At 36.8% G+C, this 19,752-nt stretch overlaps 1 protein-coding gene across 7 annotated transcripts; it reads right to left on the bottom strand.

Annotated features, from left to right (window-relative positions):
- Positions 1-993: 993 nt before the first annotated feature.
- Gpr85 (G protein-coupled receptor 85) lies at positions 994-19,271 on the bottom strand. Of its 7 annotated transcripts, XM_033758233.1 has the most exons (6): positions 18,991-19,271; positions 17,823-17,955; positions 12,084-12,201; positions 4,642-4,783; positions 3,885-3,957; positions 994-3,541 (listed from the first exon to the last, which is right to left on the bottom strand). In XM_033758233.1, the coding sequence occupies exon 6, from the start codon at positions 3,369-3,371 to the stop codon at positions 2,259-2,261; it is 1,113 nt and encodes a 370-aa protein (XP_033614124.1). In that variant the 5' UTR covers positions 3,372-3,541; positions 3,885-3,957; positions 4,642-4,783; positions 12,084-12,201; positions 17,823-17,955; positions 18,991-19,271; the 3' UTR covers positions 994-2,258. The 7 variants fall into 7 exon arrangements, with proteins under 7 accessions (XP_033614124.1, XP_010601970.1, XP_010601966.1 ...); XM_010603668.2 differs by lacking the exons at positions 12,084-12,201; positions 17,823-17,955; positions 18,991-19,271 and adding an exon at positions 6,244-6,258 and having other exon boundaries at positions 4,642-4,759; XM_010603664.2 differs by lacking the exons at positions 12,084-12,201; positions 17,823-17,955; positions 18,991-19,271 and adding an exon at positions 4,937-5,096.
- Between the last annotated feature and the right edge of the window lie 481 nt (positions 19,272-19,752).

The raw sequence follows: 19,752 nt of genomic DNA, 5'->3' as shown, positions 1-19,752 counted from the left end.
AAATAGAACTGAGTATTGGTAAAACCTGTCTCTCTTGTTTCAAGTTATTGCTGAATTTTTTATTGATTGCTGGTGATACTTGAACCTCTAAGAAAAATTCTCCACAATGATAATGATTGTAATTATAACTTTCCTCTAAATCTTTTTGTTGGAAACATAATGTTATCAGAACATCTCTTAATAACATCTTCTGTATTGTGTTCCAGATAACGGTTTTAATAGAAACTAGAGCCTTTATTGCTAGATCAAACTCATTGCTGTGCATTTAACTTTGTCTCAGATCCAGTCAACTTTGGTGGAGTAAAACTGAGCCCAGAATGCTCAATACTTCATGGCTTGAGCCGTCCTTATATGAGCAAAACTGAGCAATTTCAAATGTCACTGAAACATTTCAGTTATCTTATTTAAATTGATACTCTGTTTATAGAAGTAATGTATCAATGAGAAATTCTGTTAAACTAGATTCCTAAACTTGTGTTTCAAATACAAAAGCCCCATAAATAAAACTATGAAAATCAAACCAAAACTAACTTGCTCTCTCTTTTCCATATTATGGTAAAACATTCATCTTATGAGATATATATTTAGAACAGCAACTTTCTGCTATCCACAAATTAATTATTTTAAAATTCTGAACCAACCTATTAAGCAAGTATACATTTTAAAATGCTACTTGCATGTAAGAATAGAGGGATGATTATGAAAAGCTACCAGTAATGCTTTTTTAGTTAATATTATGCCAGTTTATCAGCTCATTATCATTAATATGTTTCCAATTCCAAAAGATAGTAAGTACAAAAATAAAAAAATCAAAACCAAAATTACAATAAAGCAAGTTTCCCTAATTTGTGCTTGCCTCCCAGATTTAAAAAAAAGTGATTGTTATATGCCAAAAATGTAAAATTTATTTTAAGAAAATTAACAGGCTACACGAATAAATTTTGGCAAATGCAACTTTATATTGAAGTTCACACATCTGTATCTTAAAGAATGAGACTCACAGAATCTAATGTATTTCTAAAATACCTGAAATCATAGTATAAGCTTTCACAAGTTAAAACTCAAATAATTTAAACTACCAATACACTGAATGTGCAGAAAATATAAACAAGACTGTGCCTTCCATAGAATAAATGCTTCACAAATTGTGCAGGATGTCATACTAAGGCTGTGGTCTCCTTTTGACAGCTGACTTAAAATATAAACATACTTCAACTGCCAACTTCTCAGAACACTCTAGAATGGGTAGCACACCTCAGAAGAAAATCTCCTTGTTCCAGTGATGTGCACCTTACTTTTCGAACCATGTGAGGAAAAAGGAAAAAGAGTACCAAATGATCTTCCATGCACTTTCAGATGAATGACCATGACTGATTTGATGTCCCTTGACTATTTGCTCCAATGCTAAATAAGATGAAGGATACTAGATAACCCTTTAAGGCAACATGTGTTTATTCTGCATTATTAGAACTGCTCAGTTGTGACCAGCTGGTACCATTAATGTTGCCTCCCAGACCAGTATCTAGCATTTGTAAAATATAAGTGAATTGGAAAATCTTTATACTAAATCAACAAAAACCACAGAATACAGTCCAATGCTAGCAATTTCACTGGTAATTAAGGAAAAGTGGTATTTAGAAATAGCAATGTATTAATACAAAAAAGTAAACTCTAATTGGAACCAATATACTGCTTTGGAATGCTCCCCCAAACTTACAAGGCGATTTTTAAAGTGATATTCCAATAATTCATGGCACGTCCTTAGTGGATTACAGTACTTTAAGTCCCCAAATAGTTTAGTCTTTGCAAAAGAAAAATAGTATGAAATGTTTTAAAGTCTTCAAACTTCTAAAATTAGTTTTTATCAACACATTTACCTCATGTCAACTTAATTTATTAAGATGTCCAATGCTAATTGGTTTCTCTGATGTTTTTTCATAAGTAGTGATATACACAGCATTTAGCACTGATACTTAGCACCTGCTACTTTCATTATCTAGTTTTCAACCACAGAAAGAAACTTAGGGCAGTGGTTCAGTCCTTTCTTAATTACAAACCTTCGCCGGCAGTCAGCAGGATCACTCTGAGATTTAAAATAGGATTATAGGTGAACTATTGCAAAGACTGCAGAATGTTGCCCAAATCCTTACAACTGCTGATCCCATTCTTGAATTTCTTCTCAAAATATGGCTACAGGCCACAATTGCTTAGCAGAGAAGGTTAGTGTTTCACAAGGCTAAAGATTTACAGATGCTCCCTCATATAACACAGTAAGGTTCCCTTGGTAACCTGGATTTTCTGCAGTAAAGAAGGGTTGTGCTGAAACAGCGCCTCAGCTCCCTGTTGGAGAAAATGCAGACAAAAGGATTGATTCCTGCTTGGGCAAAACTCATCCAGACAGCGGCTGTTAGAAATCCCCCTGGTACTACAGGCCCTCTTGCAAAAACTCTCCAATAACAGGCCACCAGGTAGGGGCCCCACAAGGTTAGGAAGAGAAAAGTCATTATATAGAACATTCTGCTGATTCTTTTCTCCATTTTGAACTCGTCTAAGACCAGCAGCCTTCTTCTGCCTGTGGTGTTTGCATTTTGCCTGATGCCCAGTAAGGTGGGTGGTGTGGGACCCCTTCCAAATCCTGCTAGCCAATTGGCAGCTGCCTGGCCACTGGCTCCAGGACCATGGAAAGTCCAGTTCTGGCTGACTGCTGCTACAAACTGGACTGGCTTCATTTTCCTTCGATCATGGACAAAAAATATCAGCTTGAGGTAGACAAGCTGTGTGGCTAGGAGGATGAGGGCAAGGAGCAGCATAAATCCTAAGGAATCGTTAGCCCTGAAGGAGCGGTGTTGGAAGGTGCACTGATCTTCTTCCCTAATGAACGAGTAAGTGCCCACATCTAAAACCGGGGGGAAAGCCATGGCCACAGACAGAGTCCACACCATGCAGATCACAGCCAGACACGTCCAAAAGGTCAGTCTTTTTGTATAGAAGCGGTGATGGGCGATAGCTAAGTATCTTGTGACACTGATGCAGAAGAGCATGAAAGCAGTGTGGAAACAGGACAAAACCCCCAGAAAGGCAATCACTTTGCAAGTCAGAGTCCCATAAGTCCATGTAGAGCCATTTTTGACAGAGTTGAATACAAATGGAAAACAAATTGCAGATCTGAGGATATCTGAGCAGCAAAGATCCAGCAGGAAGTAGTAAGGTGCTCTATGCAAGGTTTTATCTTTCACTAGCAAAATGGAGATCAGAAGGTTGCCCACCACGCTGACTCCTATTATGAAACCCAAGGAAGTCAGTTTCAGAAAGGCTGTTAGAGGCGAGAGATTTTGCAAAATGTTGTCAGCTGCATGGCTATAGTTCGCCATAGATGGATGGAGGATAAGGGTACAGCCTCAGTCAAGTCTCATGATCTAGATATAAGAACAAGGAAAAGATAGATCCATACATTTTACTGAAAATGTAATCCACAAAGAGAACTGATCCGATCTGCAGTCATGCTTCCTCTTTTCTTCCATTTGATTTGCCATCCAAATATCTGGAAAAAAAATGAGCTATCAGTTCTTAAGTTAACAAGCAATGATGTCAGTGCTAACATAAAGCTGCTCATTTATGGAGAAACAAATAAAGTTTTAATTTTGAATACTATTACTTGCCTTAGTAAGTATCTTTGCCTGATAATTCAGAGAATTGGCTAGTCTTCTCAGCTAGAAGAATTAAAAAATGTCCCCTTTCTAGAGAACATACACTTGATTGGGTACCTTTAGAACAGAATGAATAAAATGTTCCACAGTTGTAAGCTATGCCAGCCCAAGAATTAATCACTAGTATTGCAAAGGAATCTACCCGATTGCTGACAGGAGACAGAGGAGGCTACCTACATTTATGTGAGGTCTGTTAGTACTGTCAGTGTTTTATAGGCAGCTTCTCTGTCCATATGGCTCCAAGGGACCCCTGCAAAATACATGTCTTTTAACTCAAGGGCCGCTGTTCATGCTGCATAAGAGTATTTGTTGATTCATCTTAAAACATAATCTCAACATTAGACTTCGAAATTAATAGGAACTTGTCCCAAGATTTGACGTGATTTAATCTTTTGTCTTTCCCTCCCAACCCCATCCCCCACTTTTGGCAAATCTTGCCTCTTTTAAGCCCACATGATTATTAGAAGTGGTTAATGTAAATATTGGTCAGGGAAACACACCCAGAGGAATAATGCACTTCCATTTGTAAGCTGTGGCTGCCTGGATGCAAATGAATATAACAGCAACCTGTATTTCTTGGGCAATTAAGCTTTTCCCATTTATACACTGCTAATCTTTGTTGCAAATCACAAGTGGCTTCATTTTAAAACGAAATGCACATTGTCTCCTAGATGCCCAGGAGCCACACCAGGGGAACCGGCTTCCTCCGTTATTACCACCAAGCGGGGTTCCTCTGCCACTTCTCACTTGCCGGGAATATGCAGATGGAAGCCCAGGCAAAACTGCGTTCGATGATTTTAATTTGCCCACCGGTACATCCCCGGGTAAATACCCACCGTCATGCAACAACATTACGAAACCCGAAATCCGCCACCCTTGGATTTATAATGGGGGTGAGGGGAGGGGGAGGGGGAGAGAGACATGCATTACATACGCGAAGATGGGGAGAGAGATTGCTTCTGTGCTGCAAGGGAAGGGTTCCCGACGACTCGCAGTCTCAGATTCCTCAGTCTTGCAAGGGTTTCCAGAAACGGAGCTCTCCATAAGCCTTACTGAAGATGCATTGTCTGAATGTACTTCCATTATGCAGTTTATTGTAAAAACAAAAAACAAAAACAAAAAAAAAACCCTCACCACTTCAAGGAGGGCTCTCTCCGGGCGAAGCTGCAGTTTCATCCACACTGCGCAAGCCCCCTCCCCCAAACTTAACCGAGAGTATAGTCTCCTACCTGTTGGTGTTGGATATCCCGACAGACTATAGCTTCTTCTTTCTATAAATTGCTGATTTTTTTTCCCTTAGTGCCTTGACTGAGCATCCAGGCAGGGCTCGGCGGCGCCTGCGCGCTGGCGGCTCCTTGAGCCCCAGCCGCGTCCTCCCCTGTCGCAGCGGCACAGTCTCCCAGGGCGGCGGCAGGGGCTGCTTCAGCCTCCTTGGTGCCAGCAGGAGCCCCTTCCCGGCACCGGCGCTGGCTGGCCCGTCTGGATGCCCCGGCCGGATTAGGCTTTCGTCCCTTGTGGCTGCTTCTGAACTTTTCCCTCCCCGCTTTTGGAACGGGGGCTCAGAAAGCCTCGTTCACGGCCCCAGGCCCATCCTCTTCCCTAGGGCAGCACCCGGAGAAGCCGCCGAACCCGATCGCCCGCCCCTCCCCGGCTTCCCGGAACCCTCATCTTCCTGGAACATGGGCTTCCTTTCTCTTTTAGGATAGTCCGAAGTATGGGAAGCTTCGTTCAGAATTCTTCCTTAATGATTTCCCTACCTTTGAATTTGCAGGTTAGTTGGGGGAGGGGGAGAGAAAAGAAAAGACCAAAAAAAAAAAAAAAAAACCCAAAAACCAAAAAACGGTAAGAAATCTTGTCAATGGGAAAGAAGGAAAGCAGGCTAGGGCAGCCCTGCCTTTGTTGGTCACCATCTGTTGTCGAATGCACGCAAATCTGCGTTTCAGTGCGTGTGTGTGGGGGGTGAGTTCAGAGGACAACTTCAAACGTGTTTTACATTCATTCTGCCCTAACGGATAGGACTAAATAGACGGGTACAAAAAATCTAAGTGGCCATTCCTCGCATTCCACCCCAGCAAGCAACAGCTCTTGTTCCCTTCTTCTGAGTTCGGCTGACCCATAGGCTGGTGATGTCAAAGCAGTTGTGTGCGAGTTTCCTTTCCCCCAAGCTTTGTTATTACAGATGGGGGAAAATACCAGCAACGAGCAGATACACAAAAGTTACACCAGTCCAAAAGATAAGATGATATCACAAACACCACATAGCCTAACACCTGGATGCTTAGAGATGTCTTTGGAATTATATATTTTCTCATTTTACCATCTCCGAAGAGTTTTGTCTGTGAAGGTGGTACAAGATTTTCAACAAACACCACCAGCTCCCCACACCCCAAAGCGAGCAGACATGCTTTCATTAATTTCCTATGTAAAGCGCTTCTTTTCCTGCAATCTTATTGCTTCATAATAATCTATTAATGAAACAGAATAAAGAAAAACCTTTTTACAGTAATGATTTGAGCTTGAGACAGCAGTAAAATACCTCATTGCTGGGTGGTGAGATTGTGACATTCAGGGGAACTCAAGCCAATCAGCATACAGATAATATAGGTTAATTTACATATTGTATTTCTATTGGAGACACCAAGGTAGAGCTTTCTCTGTTAAAGCTCCACAATGAATGCTTGTGTCCTGATGTCACAGTCCTTACACAAAGCCCAACGTTAGTAATACTGAACTAATGTTAAATTTCCCTCCTTTGATATTGGATTTTCTTTGCCCATTAAGAATGGATAATTTGTTAAAATAGAAGGAGGGGGACGAGAGAAAAAGGAATATACATAGGGACTTAACTTTGCATTCTTTTAACCTAAAAAAAAAAAAAAATCAATCAGGCAGCAATATACTTGAAGTAACTTGAGGACACTTTCATCCAAATAAAACAATTCCCTTTTTGTAAAACAAATGAACTTAGAAAAACTCCAAACTGTATAAAGTTTTCAACTTCTTTGTGAAATGGCAAATTCATTTTTATGGAACTACAAATCAATTTGTTCTTTTTTTAAAAATTCCCAATGAGTGTTCCAATGTATTTTACAAAGATCTATTATGTACTGAATTTCTACACTTAAAAACAATCTACAGAATGAGAGACAAAAATAAGTTTGCTGAAGATACATTATTAGCCAGATGTTAGATTGTATGGGTTAAGAAAAAAGCCATTTAAAAGTAAATTAAAAGGGTGACTGCACTGCTGGGCCATGAAGCAATAATTTGCTCTGCCAAAAGGTATAGGGCTAAGATCCAAGGGTTTAACCAGCCTTATGCTTTAAGAAGTAGATATTGATTCCTTAAAAAGAAGAGAAGGTTTATGTATGAAACATTCATACCCACATCTTAGAGTACTTTCTAGGTGTTTTTCCCTTTGCAGTCGAGCATAGTTATACACACTAGTTCTTCAGCCTTTCCAGCTGTTAGATGAGAATGTCATTTTCATACCTCATGAGGGGGCTCACAAAATTAATGAGTTTTTTTGCATTTACATCATTAACTGTACTGGAGAAAAACGTTGGAATCTGCATCTTCCTTCAACAGGGATTTAAAAAACTATATTGAATAGCTGACAAAAGTTTCATATTATCTGCCACTTCTCAAATTTAAACCTGCAGTTTCAAATTGTTTACATCATAGGGTTCATACCATAGTTAATTTCCTTTTTGAGTCTTTATATCACCAAACACAGAAAAATTGATTATCAGGTTTCAAATAAAGCAACAAAACAAATATAATGAAGTCCTTTTTGTCCTAATACTTGGGTTTGAAGGATTTTTAAGATCTTGGCATATTACATTTACTCTTTTGATGAGTCTATTAGGAAGACTGATGTAATTTGCTTATTTTTGTAATAAATACATATTATTTTTTAAATCAGCCACCTTTTTTTGTTTGTTTTTCTTTTCTTTTGTTTGTAGTATAGGCTGGCCTCAAACTCACAGTGATCCTCCTACCTCGGCCTCCTGTGTGTTAGGTTTACCAGCACTTTAATTATTCATTTAAAATGCATTTTCTCCTATCAAAAGCTTGTTTTAAAGCTTTAAAGACATGTCTCTTTGGAGGCCTCAACACTTACTTATATCTAAAGCTATAGAAGAGAGACTTTCATAAGTGTTTGGAAGCTATTTTGGTAGAAAAGACTCCAGTTGACCACTTTTACATGGAAACCTTTTCTTATAGCTTGTTCAAAGAAAATCACTAATCTGGGGTAAGTAACCATAGGAAAGGAGATTATACGTATACATTTGATAATGTTTTCCACATTTTACTTGCTGCAAAAAGCATCTGTTTTTAAATGACACAAAAGTAAGAAAATTTCTGGGTATCATACTGGTGAAAAAATATAATGAATTTAAAGAACTAATTACCACTGGATTTAAAAATCATACCTTGGGATCAGGGATTAATGATAATTGTGAACATCCTAAACAGTGGGATTTCAACAGAATTTTAATAAGTTTTTAAAAATTTAAAATCTGGCATGTTCTTTTTCAAAATGCTAAAATGTCCATTTGTCAGATTTTTTTCTCTCTCTCTGCACAAAATAGGTTTTAAAATGTTAATATAATTAACTTTTAATTTTAAATTTAGCATCTCTAAGATCTTCCTTCTCAATTTAAGTTCTAGGCTTTTGAAAACTCAGTGTTTTCTTTGCTGTGACTTTTATGCAGTTTCCTTCTTGCTGAAAATTTAAAAACTCATTGCCTTATTTAATTAATTTTCTAAATATTTGTTGAACCCTTATACTATGGGAGGTGCAATACTAGATCTCACAAGAAACGAAAAATCAAAGGGTGAGACTAGTTTACACTCAGTTCCATCTATGTGGGAAAATTTTTCACTGGTAGAAGTAGAGGGGATGAAATGAAACCAAAAAAAAAAAAAAAAAAAAAAAAAAAAGGTATAAGGAGCCACATTTCTTATCAAGTGGTTAGAAAGGGAAGGGAAGCAAACGAGATTAAATATTAAGAATTGACTTCAAGTTGGATAAGTAGGAGACAGAAGACACCATTAACTGGAGATAGCAAAGATTTTCGAAGGAGGTTATTTGGCAAGCAAAACAATGAGTAAATTTTAGATTACTGAGTATAAAATACTGGTAGGATTTTCAGATGTTGAGATATTATATGAGGTAGCTTCCTCATATAAAGAAAAGAACCAATTAAGAAAGTACCTATGGATAATGGTGGACCCAGGGGCAGTGACAGATGTTATTACTAAAAGATTGTTGAGAGAAAAGAAGATCGAAGTTTTAAAAAAAGTGCCATTCCACTCCATCAGCACATACAACAGCAACAGCGACACCCTATGAGCCGCTTACGTTTACAAAGCAGGAGAGATTATGAAAGAACCAGAGATGCTGAAATGGAGGGGGCACCCTTATGTCACAAGTTCTAAGGAAGAAAATTTCAAGGAGGAGTGGTCATCAGTGCGAACTGTGAAGCAAGAAGGTCGAGAAGATATCGCTGGATTTGGTGATGAGCAGATGAGCAAGGTTTCAGAAGGCAGATTCAGACAGCAAGTGGGACTGTGAGACACTAAAAGAACAAGGGAAGGACAATGTCGTAACAGCTTATAAGATTAGGCTAAGAAACTGTTTTGCTGTTAATGGTAGTGCTGTCTTGCTGATAACAATTTTAATGAATTATCTTGTTATTTTACGAACAAAATGACATTTCAATAAATAAAGCATTCCTTCTTCTGGAAGTTTTAAAAACTCTTCTTCTACTACCCATTATATGAATGTGATATTGTGAATGAGGAGAGCGCCTACAAGTTTCCTACTAATACCTGGTAAAACTTTAGAGTATAGTAAAAAGCCCTTGGTTATTGGAGGACCGCCCCCCAGCGGATCCTGATTTTCTGCTCAGTGCTATGGTGCGTGGCAAGAAGGAAGACTCAAGGACAGGGTTAAAAGGAGAAACGCAGGGAGCCAGGATGACCAGTGCTGAGCGAGCAAAGGCCCTGGCCAGCCAAAGCCATTGATATTTATTGGTGACATCATAATTCGATGACCACAAAGGCTGTTTATGCACACAAGGCTTGTAAAAGAAGAGACAAAGCATTGTTGAATTAGGAACAGCACAAACAAACTATAGTTTGTGGTTAACAAATAACCTTGTCTTCCTAATTAAGAAGGTTTTAATTTGGAGAACAGAATTTGGATGTGAGTCACTCTGACCTCGGCTGTGTGTTATCTCATATTAAGCCCCACAGCTTCACAGACCATTTCTCTGGTTTTTTCCATGGCCATTAGTGGGGGCCGGAGGGACTGATATAGGCCTGTGTGCCAATCACAGCGCCCCTGTGAGTCACATAAGCTTTGGTTGGACTCACTTCTTAAAATATGCCAATTACAGGGTTAACTCCTTTACAGCCTGCTTTGGAGATAATGAATAGGGCGGTCCCCCACACTTGGTCTGTAAAAATATCCTAAATTGTTCATTTACCGTTTTCCCCATTTTTAAAATGCAGTTAGTCTAAGCCAGGAAAAACAAGATGACCTTTATGCGAGTGTGATGTGGTGTGAGTATGTGTATGCATTTGTGTATTAATAGGTAGGGGGAGGGAAAAACTAGGTTTGGTAAAATGATTAAGGATTGAGAAATCAATTTAATATTCAGCTTAATGGAGAGCCATGCTTATCTTACATAGATTACACATTTTCAAAATATAAAAGTTCAGTGTATTTTAAGAGTTCTAGAAGTATAAGGTGTTTACCCATTGATTACTCAGAACTCATCTAAATCTTACAGTGTATTAAGTACATTATTATAAGTACCAGTTATATGACAATATGAACAGATTATGGTTATTTAAGATCTTGTGGTGTTCAGCTTTTTGACAAATGAGTACAATTAAAACATAGCTGAAAGTAAAGACTGTTACCTTAGACTCTAATTGAAGAGCCTCTCACTTTGATGGTTCAGAGCTGAATTCTGATTTTCTTAATAGTTCTTCTACCTTCACTTCTCTTAATTTTCTAAATTTTATAATTTTCCCTTTACAGTGTTATAACTTTATAAATTAGAAGCAAAGATAAAACCAACATTTATACCTCTCATAAATATGGTTACGACTTAAACCTGGCTAGCATTTGGTTGAAATGGAAATGTCTTCTCCTCTGCTGCTTAATTTGGCATTAAGAAGAACTTTATGAAAACTAAGTCATCTGGGTAGCATTATTTCATTTATCCAACAAATGGACTAGTCTCCACAAGAATTCGAGTCCTATTATTTTGTCACGGTTTTTCCCCTAGTGCCAAAGCAAAACCTGGCACATAGAAAATGCTTAGCACAATCTTGTTGAATGGGTGATTATGATCTTACTACAAAAAAGGTTAATTGTACGGGGAGCACTGGGGAGGATATAAGAGAAGGAAAAACGACACTGATACAGATTCTACACAGACTCTGCATTTTTTAAAATTAAAAAATGTTGGGATAATTATTTGTAGTGTGGGCAAAAAATTTTCTTGGCCAAGGATTTACTTTGGATTTAGGGGAGTTTTGTCTGCTTTTCAGCTTTATTAAATTAGCATTTACATGATTTCTTATTTGCCTTGCTACTTCATAGTTTTAAGGCATTTTAAATAAGTTGATGTCTCATGTAGATTATGAGCCGAGCAGATATTTATGATTTGAGTTCCTAACTTAGTGTTCAAATACATGACAGAACAACATTGGCCTTTATCTGACTTTGGACTTATCATTATTAATTTTTTAATGACAAGATGCTAGTGTCATCTATAAAACAACTAAAAATCCAATATATACTAATATATATATTAATGTAACAAGCTCAATGATATAAAAACATTTAACGATGAATAACTGTTCAAATTGACCTAAAGCTGCTTCTGTAACATAGCATGTAATCTGACTTGGTACTGTGTATAAGCAAACCTAACCCATAAATATCTTCTTGTAACAAGTTACTAAGTCTTAAAGACTGCAGCTGAGCTTTGGTCAATCACAGGCTGCCAGCTGACCAGCCCACACCTATGTCTGGCAAATGCCTCATCAGGCCATCCTTAAATAGCCAAATACGGGAGCAGATCGAGGTTTAACCAGTCAAACTATTTCTGCCAAACAGTTCCTTTTTTCTCGCTATAAAAACTACCAACCTAAATTGTTGGGTGGAGCTCTCTGAACCTGTTCTGGTTGCTACTATTGCCCAATTCACAAACTGTTCTTCGCTTAAACTCTTCTAAATTTAATTTTTGTAAAATGTTTTGCTAATAATACTTTCTGCTCTGATTTTGCCCATAGATGTAGATTATTCATAATTATCTATAGGACAAAAGAAGTATTGAAATGGAAACTTACCATTTAGCCTGTTGGAAAAAAGACTTTTGAAAGATGATAATATTCTTAAATGATAATCAGAATAATTCTCTCTTGCAATTTCTGCCTTCTTTTTAAAAGATTCTTTTTCCTTCTTTACCTGGCATAAATGAGAGCTTAATGTAAGAAGTTCGTCTATAAAATAGTGCTGATTCATCTTCTTAACTGAGTACAATAAAAATCTACCAGCCAAATCACTCTTTAAGTTTTCCTGGCTTGAACTAAGGCCAGAGCTCATGGTAAAGTTCATAATCTCTGAGCAAGGATGCATAGGACACATTTCCAACAATTCAAACACAAAGAAGCGACTCATTTTTAAATGTTATAACAACTAGGGCTGGGATTTATTTTTTCACTGCATAGAATTTGGTTGGGATTGCCTTTTCCCTTTATTTGAGCTAGAACCACAGAATCCTTTATTGACAGTTTGCTTATGATTTATAGTAGCTGTTTTCTGGCATAGCTATAGTTAATGGGTCATTAATCATTTCTATGGGGTATAAGGAATACTGCTGCATGCATTATGAAAAATGTCTCTTATTTATAGAGATTCAAAATATTAAATGTCTTGCATTCATAAACTGTACTATCTGTATTCCTAGGTGTTAGTCGCTTTGTGGATGTCTCTGTACTGCAGGAGTGGCAAGATGAACAGGTTTAGGAGGTGGAAGTAGGAATGGTCATATGCTTAGAGTTCTGATATTTAAAGCATTTTTTGCCTATGATTTTCCTAACATTTAATCCCAATGAAGACTATAGAATAGAGCTATTATTCTAATGTTTTCAGAACTACTTTCTTGTTGTTAGAACAAACAATCAAGGAAAGTTGGAGTACAGATCAATATTAGACATACATCTCTCGAATGACCAGTGATGTGGAACATTTTTTCATATATTTACTTGCTGCTTTTACTTCTTTGAGAAATGTCTGTTCATTTCAGATGTCCATTTTTGAATTGAGTCTTGATATTGGGGGGGTGATAGTTTGGAGTTCTTTATATATTCTAGATAATAGTCCTTTGTCTGAGGAGCAGCTGGTAAAAATTTTTTCCCACATTGTAGGTTGTCTAGTTCTGTTGATGGTTTCTTTTGTAGTGCAGAAGCGTCTTAATAAGATAAGATCCCACACTAAGATTCCACCGCACCCCACAAAGAATGGCTGCTATCAAGAAATCAACGAATAACAAATGTTGGTGGGGTTGTGGGGAGAAAGGAACCCTTCTCCATTGTAGGTAGGAGTGCAGACTGGTGCAACCACTATGGAAATCAGTATGGAGATACCTCAAAGAGCTGGGATTAGAGGTTCCATTTGACCCAGCCATCCCTCTGCTGGGCATCTTTCCAAAAGAATTAAAAGAATCATATCACAGTCATATGTGCACACCTAAGTTTATAGTGGCTCAGTTCGTAATAGCTAAAACTTGGAAACAGCCCATTTGCCCATCAGTTGGAGACTGGATAAAGATGTGATTTTTCTATAAAATGGAATACTACTCAGCCATAAAGAATGAGAAATTAGATTCATTCATAGGAAAATGGGTACATATTGAGGATATACTCCTAAGTGAAATAAATAAGTCACACATGTGTAAATACCAAGTAGTCTCTCTGGTGTGAAAAATTATAATTGTACATAAGATCCTAATAATATAATTGACAATGTTAAATAGGAAGAAAGGGGCTAAAGGTGTAGGGAAAGTGGGAAGGGTAGGGGAAAGGAAATAAGGGAAAAGACAAAAATAGGAATGCAAAAATGGCAATAAAGTGTTTGTAAATGGGGAGGGGAGGAGGGGATGAAAGGAGGGCAGGGACAAGGGGAAAAACAGGTAAACAATTTCCTCTGGTAAGCATTGTGATTGGGGAAATTTCTGTTTTGTTTTGCTTTTTTCTTTCCATTAAATTTTTTGGTACATCTTACGTATATGTATACGTTCATCATTGGGAATTTGTACCTGTACATGTTATATATTGGTTCTTGTTTTTTCCCACTCCCCTTTTCCCCTCTTCCACCCCTCCACCCCTCTCTATTTACAAAAGCTTTGTTTCCTTCTTTTCCTTCTTTTCTCATTATTTTTTCTTTCTCTTCTTTCCTTTTCCCCACACTCCTTCCCTACTTCTTCCTCTTTGAACCTTTTCTTCCTACTTTACATTTTCTATTGAACATTTTGGTCCTCATTTACACTTTCAGTTTCTCACACCAGAGAAACAATTCGATATTTATCTATGAGTGTGCAATTTATTTCATTTAAGAGTATGGCCTCATTGTGCATCTGTTCAGCTATAACTGTTTCTAATTTATCATTCTTTATTGCTGAGTAGCACTTCTTTAGGCCCTATGGGATTGTGGATGCATTTCCATGATTAATATTATTGTGTTCTACTTGTAGAAAACTGTGAGTCTTTGTAAGCTCCAAATCTTTTCTAACACGTTACTACTAAGGGATCCACAGGTCTCTTGAATTTCTTTCATAGTAGATATAATCAGTTAATTAAAAGCAGTTACTCAATCATATAAAAGTAAAAATTCCTTCTCAATCAGGCATTCACTAGCTCAAGTATACCTTGAATGCAGTACAGATGTACATACTGCTCAGCATTATATAAAACACCTTAACATACATTGACTTTTACACTCAAAATATTTATCAGCAGACAAAAGCTGGGTTGATCCATTGACTAGCATAGGGAGTGTTTCTACTATACCTGCAGGCACTTTAACGTTCAGTCTCTTCCACCGAAACAAAATGGCACATCACCTAATCTATTCAACCCCTTAAAATTTAGTAAGTTCTAAAGTTTGATTTTACAATAACCTTATGAAAAATATATGTTAAAAAATCACAATTTTAGATTGGGGCTCTTTAGGACTTCACTTTCCAGTTAAGAGCACCCCCCCATTCATGCACTGTTAATTGTAAATTCTAATGGGAACTATGCACATAAATCCTTGACACTTGGTTGAAAGACTAGGTATCCTGCAGAGACAGCACTTTTCTATGTAGTCTATTTGTAATCCACTCTATAAATGGATTGTTTCTTGTGCCACCTGGCATCAAATACATGAGATTCTTTCTGGGTTTCATGTAGTCTTACTACTGTACTATAGAAGAGCATATAAAAATTGGCATTTGGCCAATGGACTGAATTTTTGATTTTACACCTCAGTGATGATTTAGTAAAAACTCAAGAAAGTTGCATACCAACGTCATCTTCAAAGTACATACATATGCATACGCTCAACATTTAACTTGCTCTCTGAATAATTACGATATTGCACAGCCCCATGTAGGCAAGAACTTTATCTACAGATTGTGTCACTTGTGCCTAGAATAGTGTCTTGCACATGGTGGGCACTCAGTAATAGTGGAATAAGTGAATTAATGCTTGCATTGTTTTAATCAACTCAATTAATAATTAAAATATTGTTTCACATCTGTTTTTCCTAATTTATCTTCACATGTATATAGTATTTTGAAAATAAAATAAGGGATAACTTCCTCCTCCCAGGAATTGTATCACCTATTATGTTTTGTTTTGCTTTTTTCTTTCCATTAAATTTTTTGGTACATCTTACGTATATGTATACGTTCATCATTGGGAATTTGTACCTGTACATGTTATATTTTGGTTCTTGTTTTTTCCCACTCCCCTTTTCCCCTCTTCCACCCCTCCACCCCTCTCTATTTACAAAAGCTTTGTTTCCTTCTTTTCCTTCTTTTCTCATTATTTTTTCTTTCTCTTCTTTCCTTTTCCCCACACTCCTTCCCTACTTCTTCCTCTTTGAACCTTTTCTTCCTACTTTACATTTTCTATTGAACATTTTGGTCCTCATTTACACTTTCAGTTTCTCACACCAGAGAAACAATTCGATATTTATCTATGAGTGTGCAATTTATTTCATTTAAGAGTATGGCCTCATTGTGCATCTGTTCAGCTATAACTGTTTCTAATTTATCATTCTTTATTGCTGAGTAGCACTTCTTTAGGCCCTATGGGATTGTGGATGCATTTCCATGATTAATATTATTGTGTTCTACTTGTAGAAAACTGTGAGTCTTTGTAAGCTCCAAATCTTTTCTAACACGTTACTACTAAGGGATCCACAGGTCTCTTGAATTTCTTTCATAGTAGATATAATCAGTTAATTAAAAGCAGTTACTCAATCATATAAAAGTAAAAATTCCTTCTCAATCAGGCATTCACTAGCTCAAGTATACCTTGAATGCAGTACAGATGTACATACTGCTCAGCATTATATAAAACACCTTAACATACATTGACTTTTACACTCAAAATATTTATCAGCAGACAAAAGCTGGGTTGATCCATTGACTAGCATAGGGAGTGTTTCTACTATACCTGCAGGCACTTTAACGTTCAGTCTCTTCCACCGAAACAAAATGGCACATCACCTAATCTATTCAACCCCTTAAAATTTAGTAAGTTCTAAAGTTTGATTTTACAATAACCTTATGAAAAATATATGTTAAAAAATCACAATTTTAGATTGGGGCTCTTTAGGACTTCACTTTCCAGTTAAGAGCACCCCCCCATTCATGCACTGTTAATTGTAAATTCTAATGGGAACTATGCACATAAATCCTTGACACTTGGTTGAAAGACTAGGTATCCTGCAGAGACAGCACTTTTCTATGTAGTCTATTTGTAATCCACTCTATAAATGGATTGTTTCTTGTGCCACCTGGCATCAAATACATGAGATTCTTTCTGGGTTTCATGTAGTCTTACTACTGTACTATAGAAGAGCATATAAAAATTGGCATTTGGCCAATGGACTGAATTTTTGATTTTACACCTCAGTGATGATTTAGTAAAAACTCAAGAAAGTTGCATACCAACGTCATCTTCAAAGTACATACATATGCATACGCTCAACATTTAACTTGCTCTCTGAATAATTACGATATTGCACAGCCCCATGTAGGCAAGAACTTTATCTACAGATTGTGTCACTTGTGCCTAGAATAGTGTCTTGCACATGGTGGGCACTCAGTAATAGTGGAATAAGTGAATTAATGCTTGCATTGTTTTAATCAACTCAATTAATAATTAAAATATTGTTTCACATCTGTTTTTCCTAATTTATCTTCACATGTATATAGTATTTTGAAAATAAAATAAGGGATAACTTCCTCCTCCCAGGAATTGTATCACCTATTATGGCTAAAATAATTTTCTTATAATATGTATAAAAATTTCTAAAATAAAATATATTACAGAAAGCCCTCTCAACATAAAACTTAGTATTAAATTGTTGAGACATAAAATCTCATACCCATGTGCATGCATGAAATTGGCATCCATCTTCAGCTTTTCTGGCTTTTTACTGAAACTTCACTGTGAATATGGTCTGTAACCTACTGACACTTTAGGGTGAAGGGATGTGAAAGCTGAACCTCTATTTTTTCTGGCATGAATTGAACTTTGTAATGATCATCAGGGTTGACTAGAATTAGTAAATTTCAGGGCCAAAGATAATATTTGCCTAGCTTTTATGACTTATAAATTAATTTTAGGTATTACTTCTTTGTATTCGAACCCTATCCTATGAAATAAGCATAACTAAGCTTTCAGTTTAATAAAAACCAAGTTGAAAACTATGTATTAATAAAGAAGAGTCCCTGATTTATGGTAGTTTGACTCACGATTTTTTGATTTTATGGAGGTACAAAAGTAATATACATTCAGTAGAAATTATACCTTGAATTTTGATCTTCCCCTGGGCTGGTCATGGGTGACTGTTGAGATGCTGGGTGGTACCAGTGAGCTGCAGCTCCTAGTCAGTCATGCGGTCATCAGAGTAAGCAAATGATGGTCTCGAGTGCACAGCACTCTATCAGAATGGTAGGTGGATTACTAAATTTTTATTTACAATAATTCAAATATTTTCATTTCAATATTCGGATATATTCAAAACAATATTTTCAATATTTGAATGGTTTATCATGATGTATTTCCACTGTAAGTTGTGGAGTTCTTGTTGTTACACAGTGCCAACAATGTGACAAGTTTTGTTTTTTGCATTCATGAAAATATTTGGTTTGTAGGAAACCTTGTAAGTTATGTTCCATGATTCCGTTTTATCGATGAGAAAATCCATTTTACTTGAGGTACAGAGAGATGTAGTGATTTGCTAAGATGGATGGGAAATTTGGGATTTGTGCTAAGCGGCTAAAAGGTGGTAAACCAGATCTTGATTTAAGTTTATCTGAAATAGATCGTTTGTACTTCCAGTATGCCATAGTGCTTATAGGATCTGACCCAGTGCTGTTGGTAGATATTTAACATGAACCATGTATGTAATTTTAAATACTATAATTGAATACAAAATTTGACATTGTAATACAAACATTGAAATGGATAAAAGTAATTTAACATATTTTACTTGAACCGATGTAATGAAATTTTTATCATGCCAATATATAATCAGTATGAAAGTATTAAAGAGATATTTTTACTAGGTCTTTAAAATCCAGTGTGCCTTTTATGAGATTTATAACGCATTTTCATTCAAACTAACTACATTTCCAATTCTCAAACCAACTCTATACCATCAAGTCTGAAGTTTTTTGGGTATAGATAAGAATAATATGATCTAGGAAGTAAATGGCTGCAGTCTGGAATAAAGCAGCTGCATGAAAGTGAAGTTGGTTACCAGACTTGAAGAGAAAAATAAGCTTCCAAGTCCGGAGCCTGGGTTAAGTTCACAGCAGGCCTGCTCTGTCAGGCGTGGCTCTTCTCACCAGCCTGTCCCCTCCAGACCTGTCCACAACTCACTGCCCTGCGTTGCATCTTTTGCACTACAAAGACCAAAGCCACTAGTTTCACTTGTAATTGGAATAAACATTAAAACTATGTGTTTACTTACTTTTGCCGTGTTGCATGAAATATGAAGAAAAAGCCAAAGTGTTCAAAATGCTAGGGAACACAGAAGCCCAGAAACTCTCACCATTTGTAGATTTTCTGTGTTGACCTACAAAAGGGCTGCAGAAAGCAAATTACCATACCGTGTTTTAGTTTGGTAAGAAGGTTGGGATCCTACAAACGTCTGAACATTCTCCAACTGCATTACAGAAACTCTGGATCCTTATAGGTTTATCCTCCTGTTGCCTTTCAGAAAACTCAGAATAATTCCTAAGTTTTTACCTTAGATTCATTGAAACCCTTCACATTGCTACAACCAGAATTGATGTACGATGCATTTAAGTAGAAGTCTAATTTAAGAATTTCTTTCTTTAATATTATGTTTATAACAGTGTTGCTAGAGTATATAGAATTTGAATTTTAGAGCAGGAAGTATCTCACAGGATAAGTATCTTATCTAACTGTTTTTTGAAAAAATGTTTAAGGTAGCACAGTCTTTTCTGCAGACTGATAATATTTTGAAATTACATATAAAACAAGTAACACTGGAGCTGCTGGGACTGAAGGAGAAACGGAGGTGGGGGCTAGAGCCAAGGTCTTTTGATCTTTTATTGTTTCATTTGGTAGCTGCTGAGGTTTCTCTACAGAACTGAGGTATCTAATTATCACAGTTGTAAAACACTGATTTAGTACCTGTGGTTTGTTCTCCTTTCCAGGTTGATGATAGCCAGAGACTTTCATAACTCTGAGACACCTGAGCATATAA

The sequence above is a fragment of the Fukomys damarensis genome, unplaced genomic scaffold (genome assembly GCF_012274545.1).
Source record: "Fukomys damarensis isolate Sample0158 unplaced genomic scaffold, DMR_v1.0_HiC HiC_scaffold_4, whole genome shotgun sequence".
Taxonomy (NCBI): domain Eukaryota; kingdom Metazoa; phylum Chordata; class Mammalia; order Rodentia; family Bathyergidae; genus Fukomys; species Fukomys damarensis.
Note: the sequence above shows the minus strand (reverse complement) of the source record. Positions and strands in the feature narration are given on the sequence as shown.

What these genes read in the sequence shown, in the direction of transcription:
- Gpr85 (XM_033758233.1), bottom strand. Translation starts at nt 3,371, where the DNA reads ATGGCGAACTATAGCCATGCAGCTGACAACATTTTGCAAAATCTCTCG.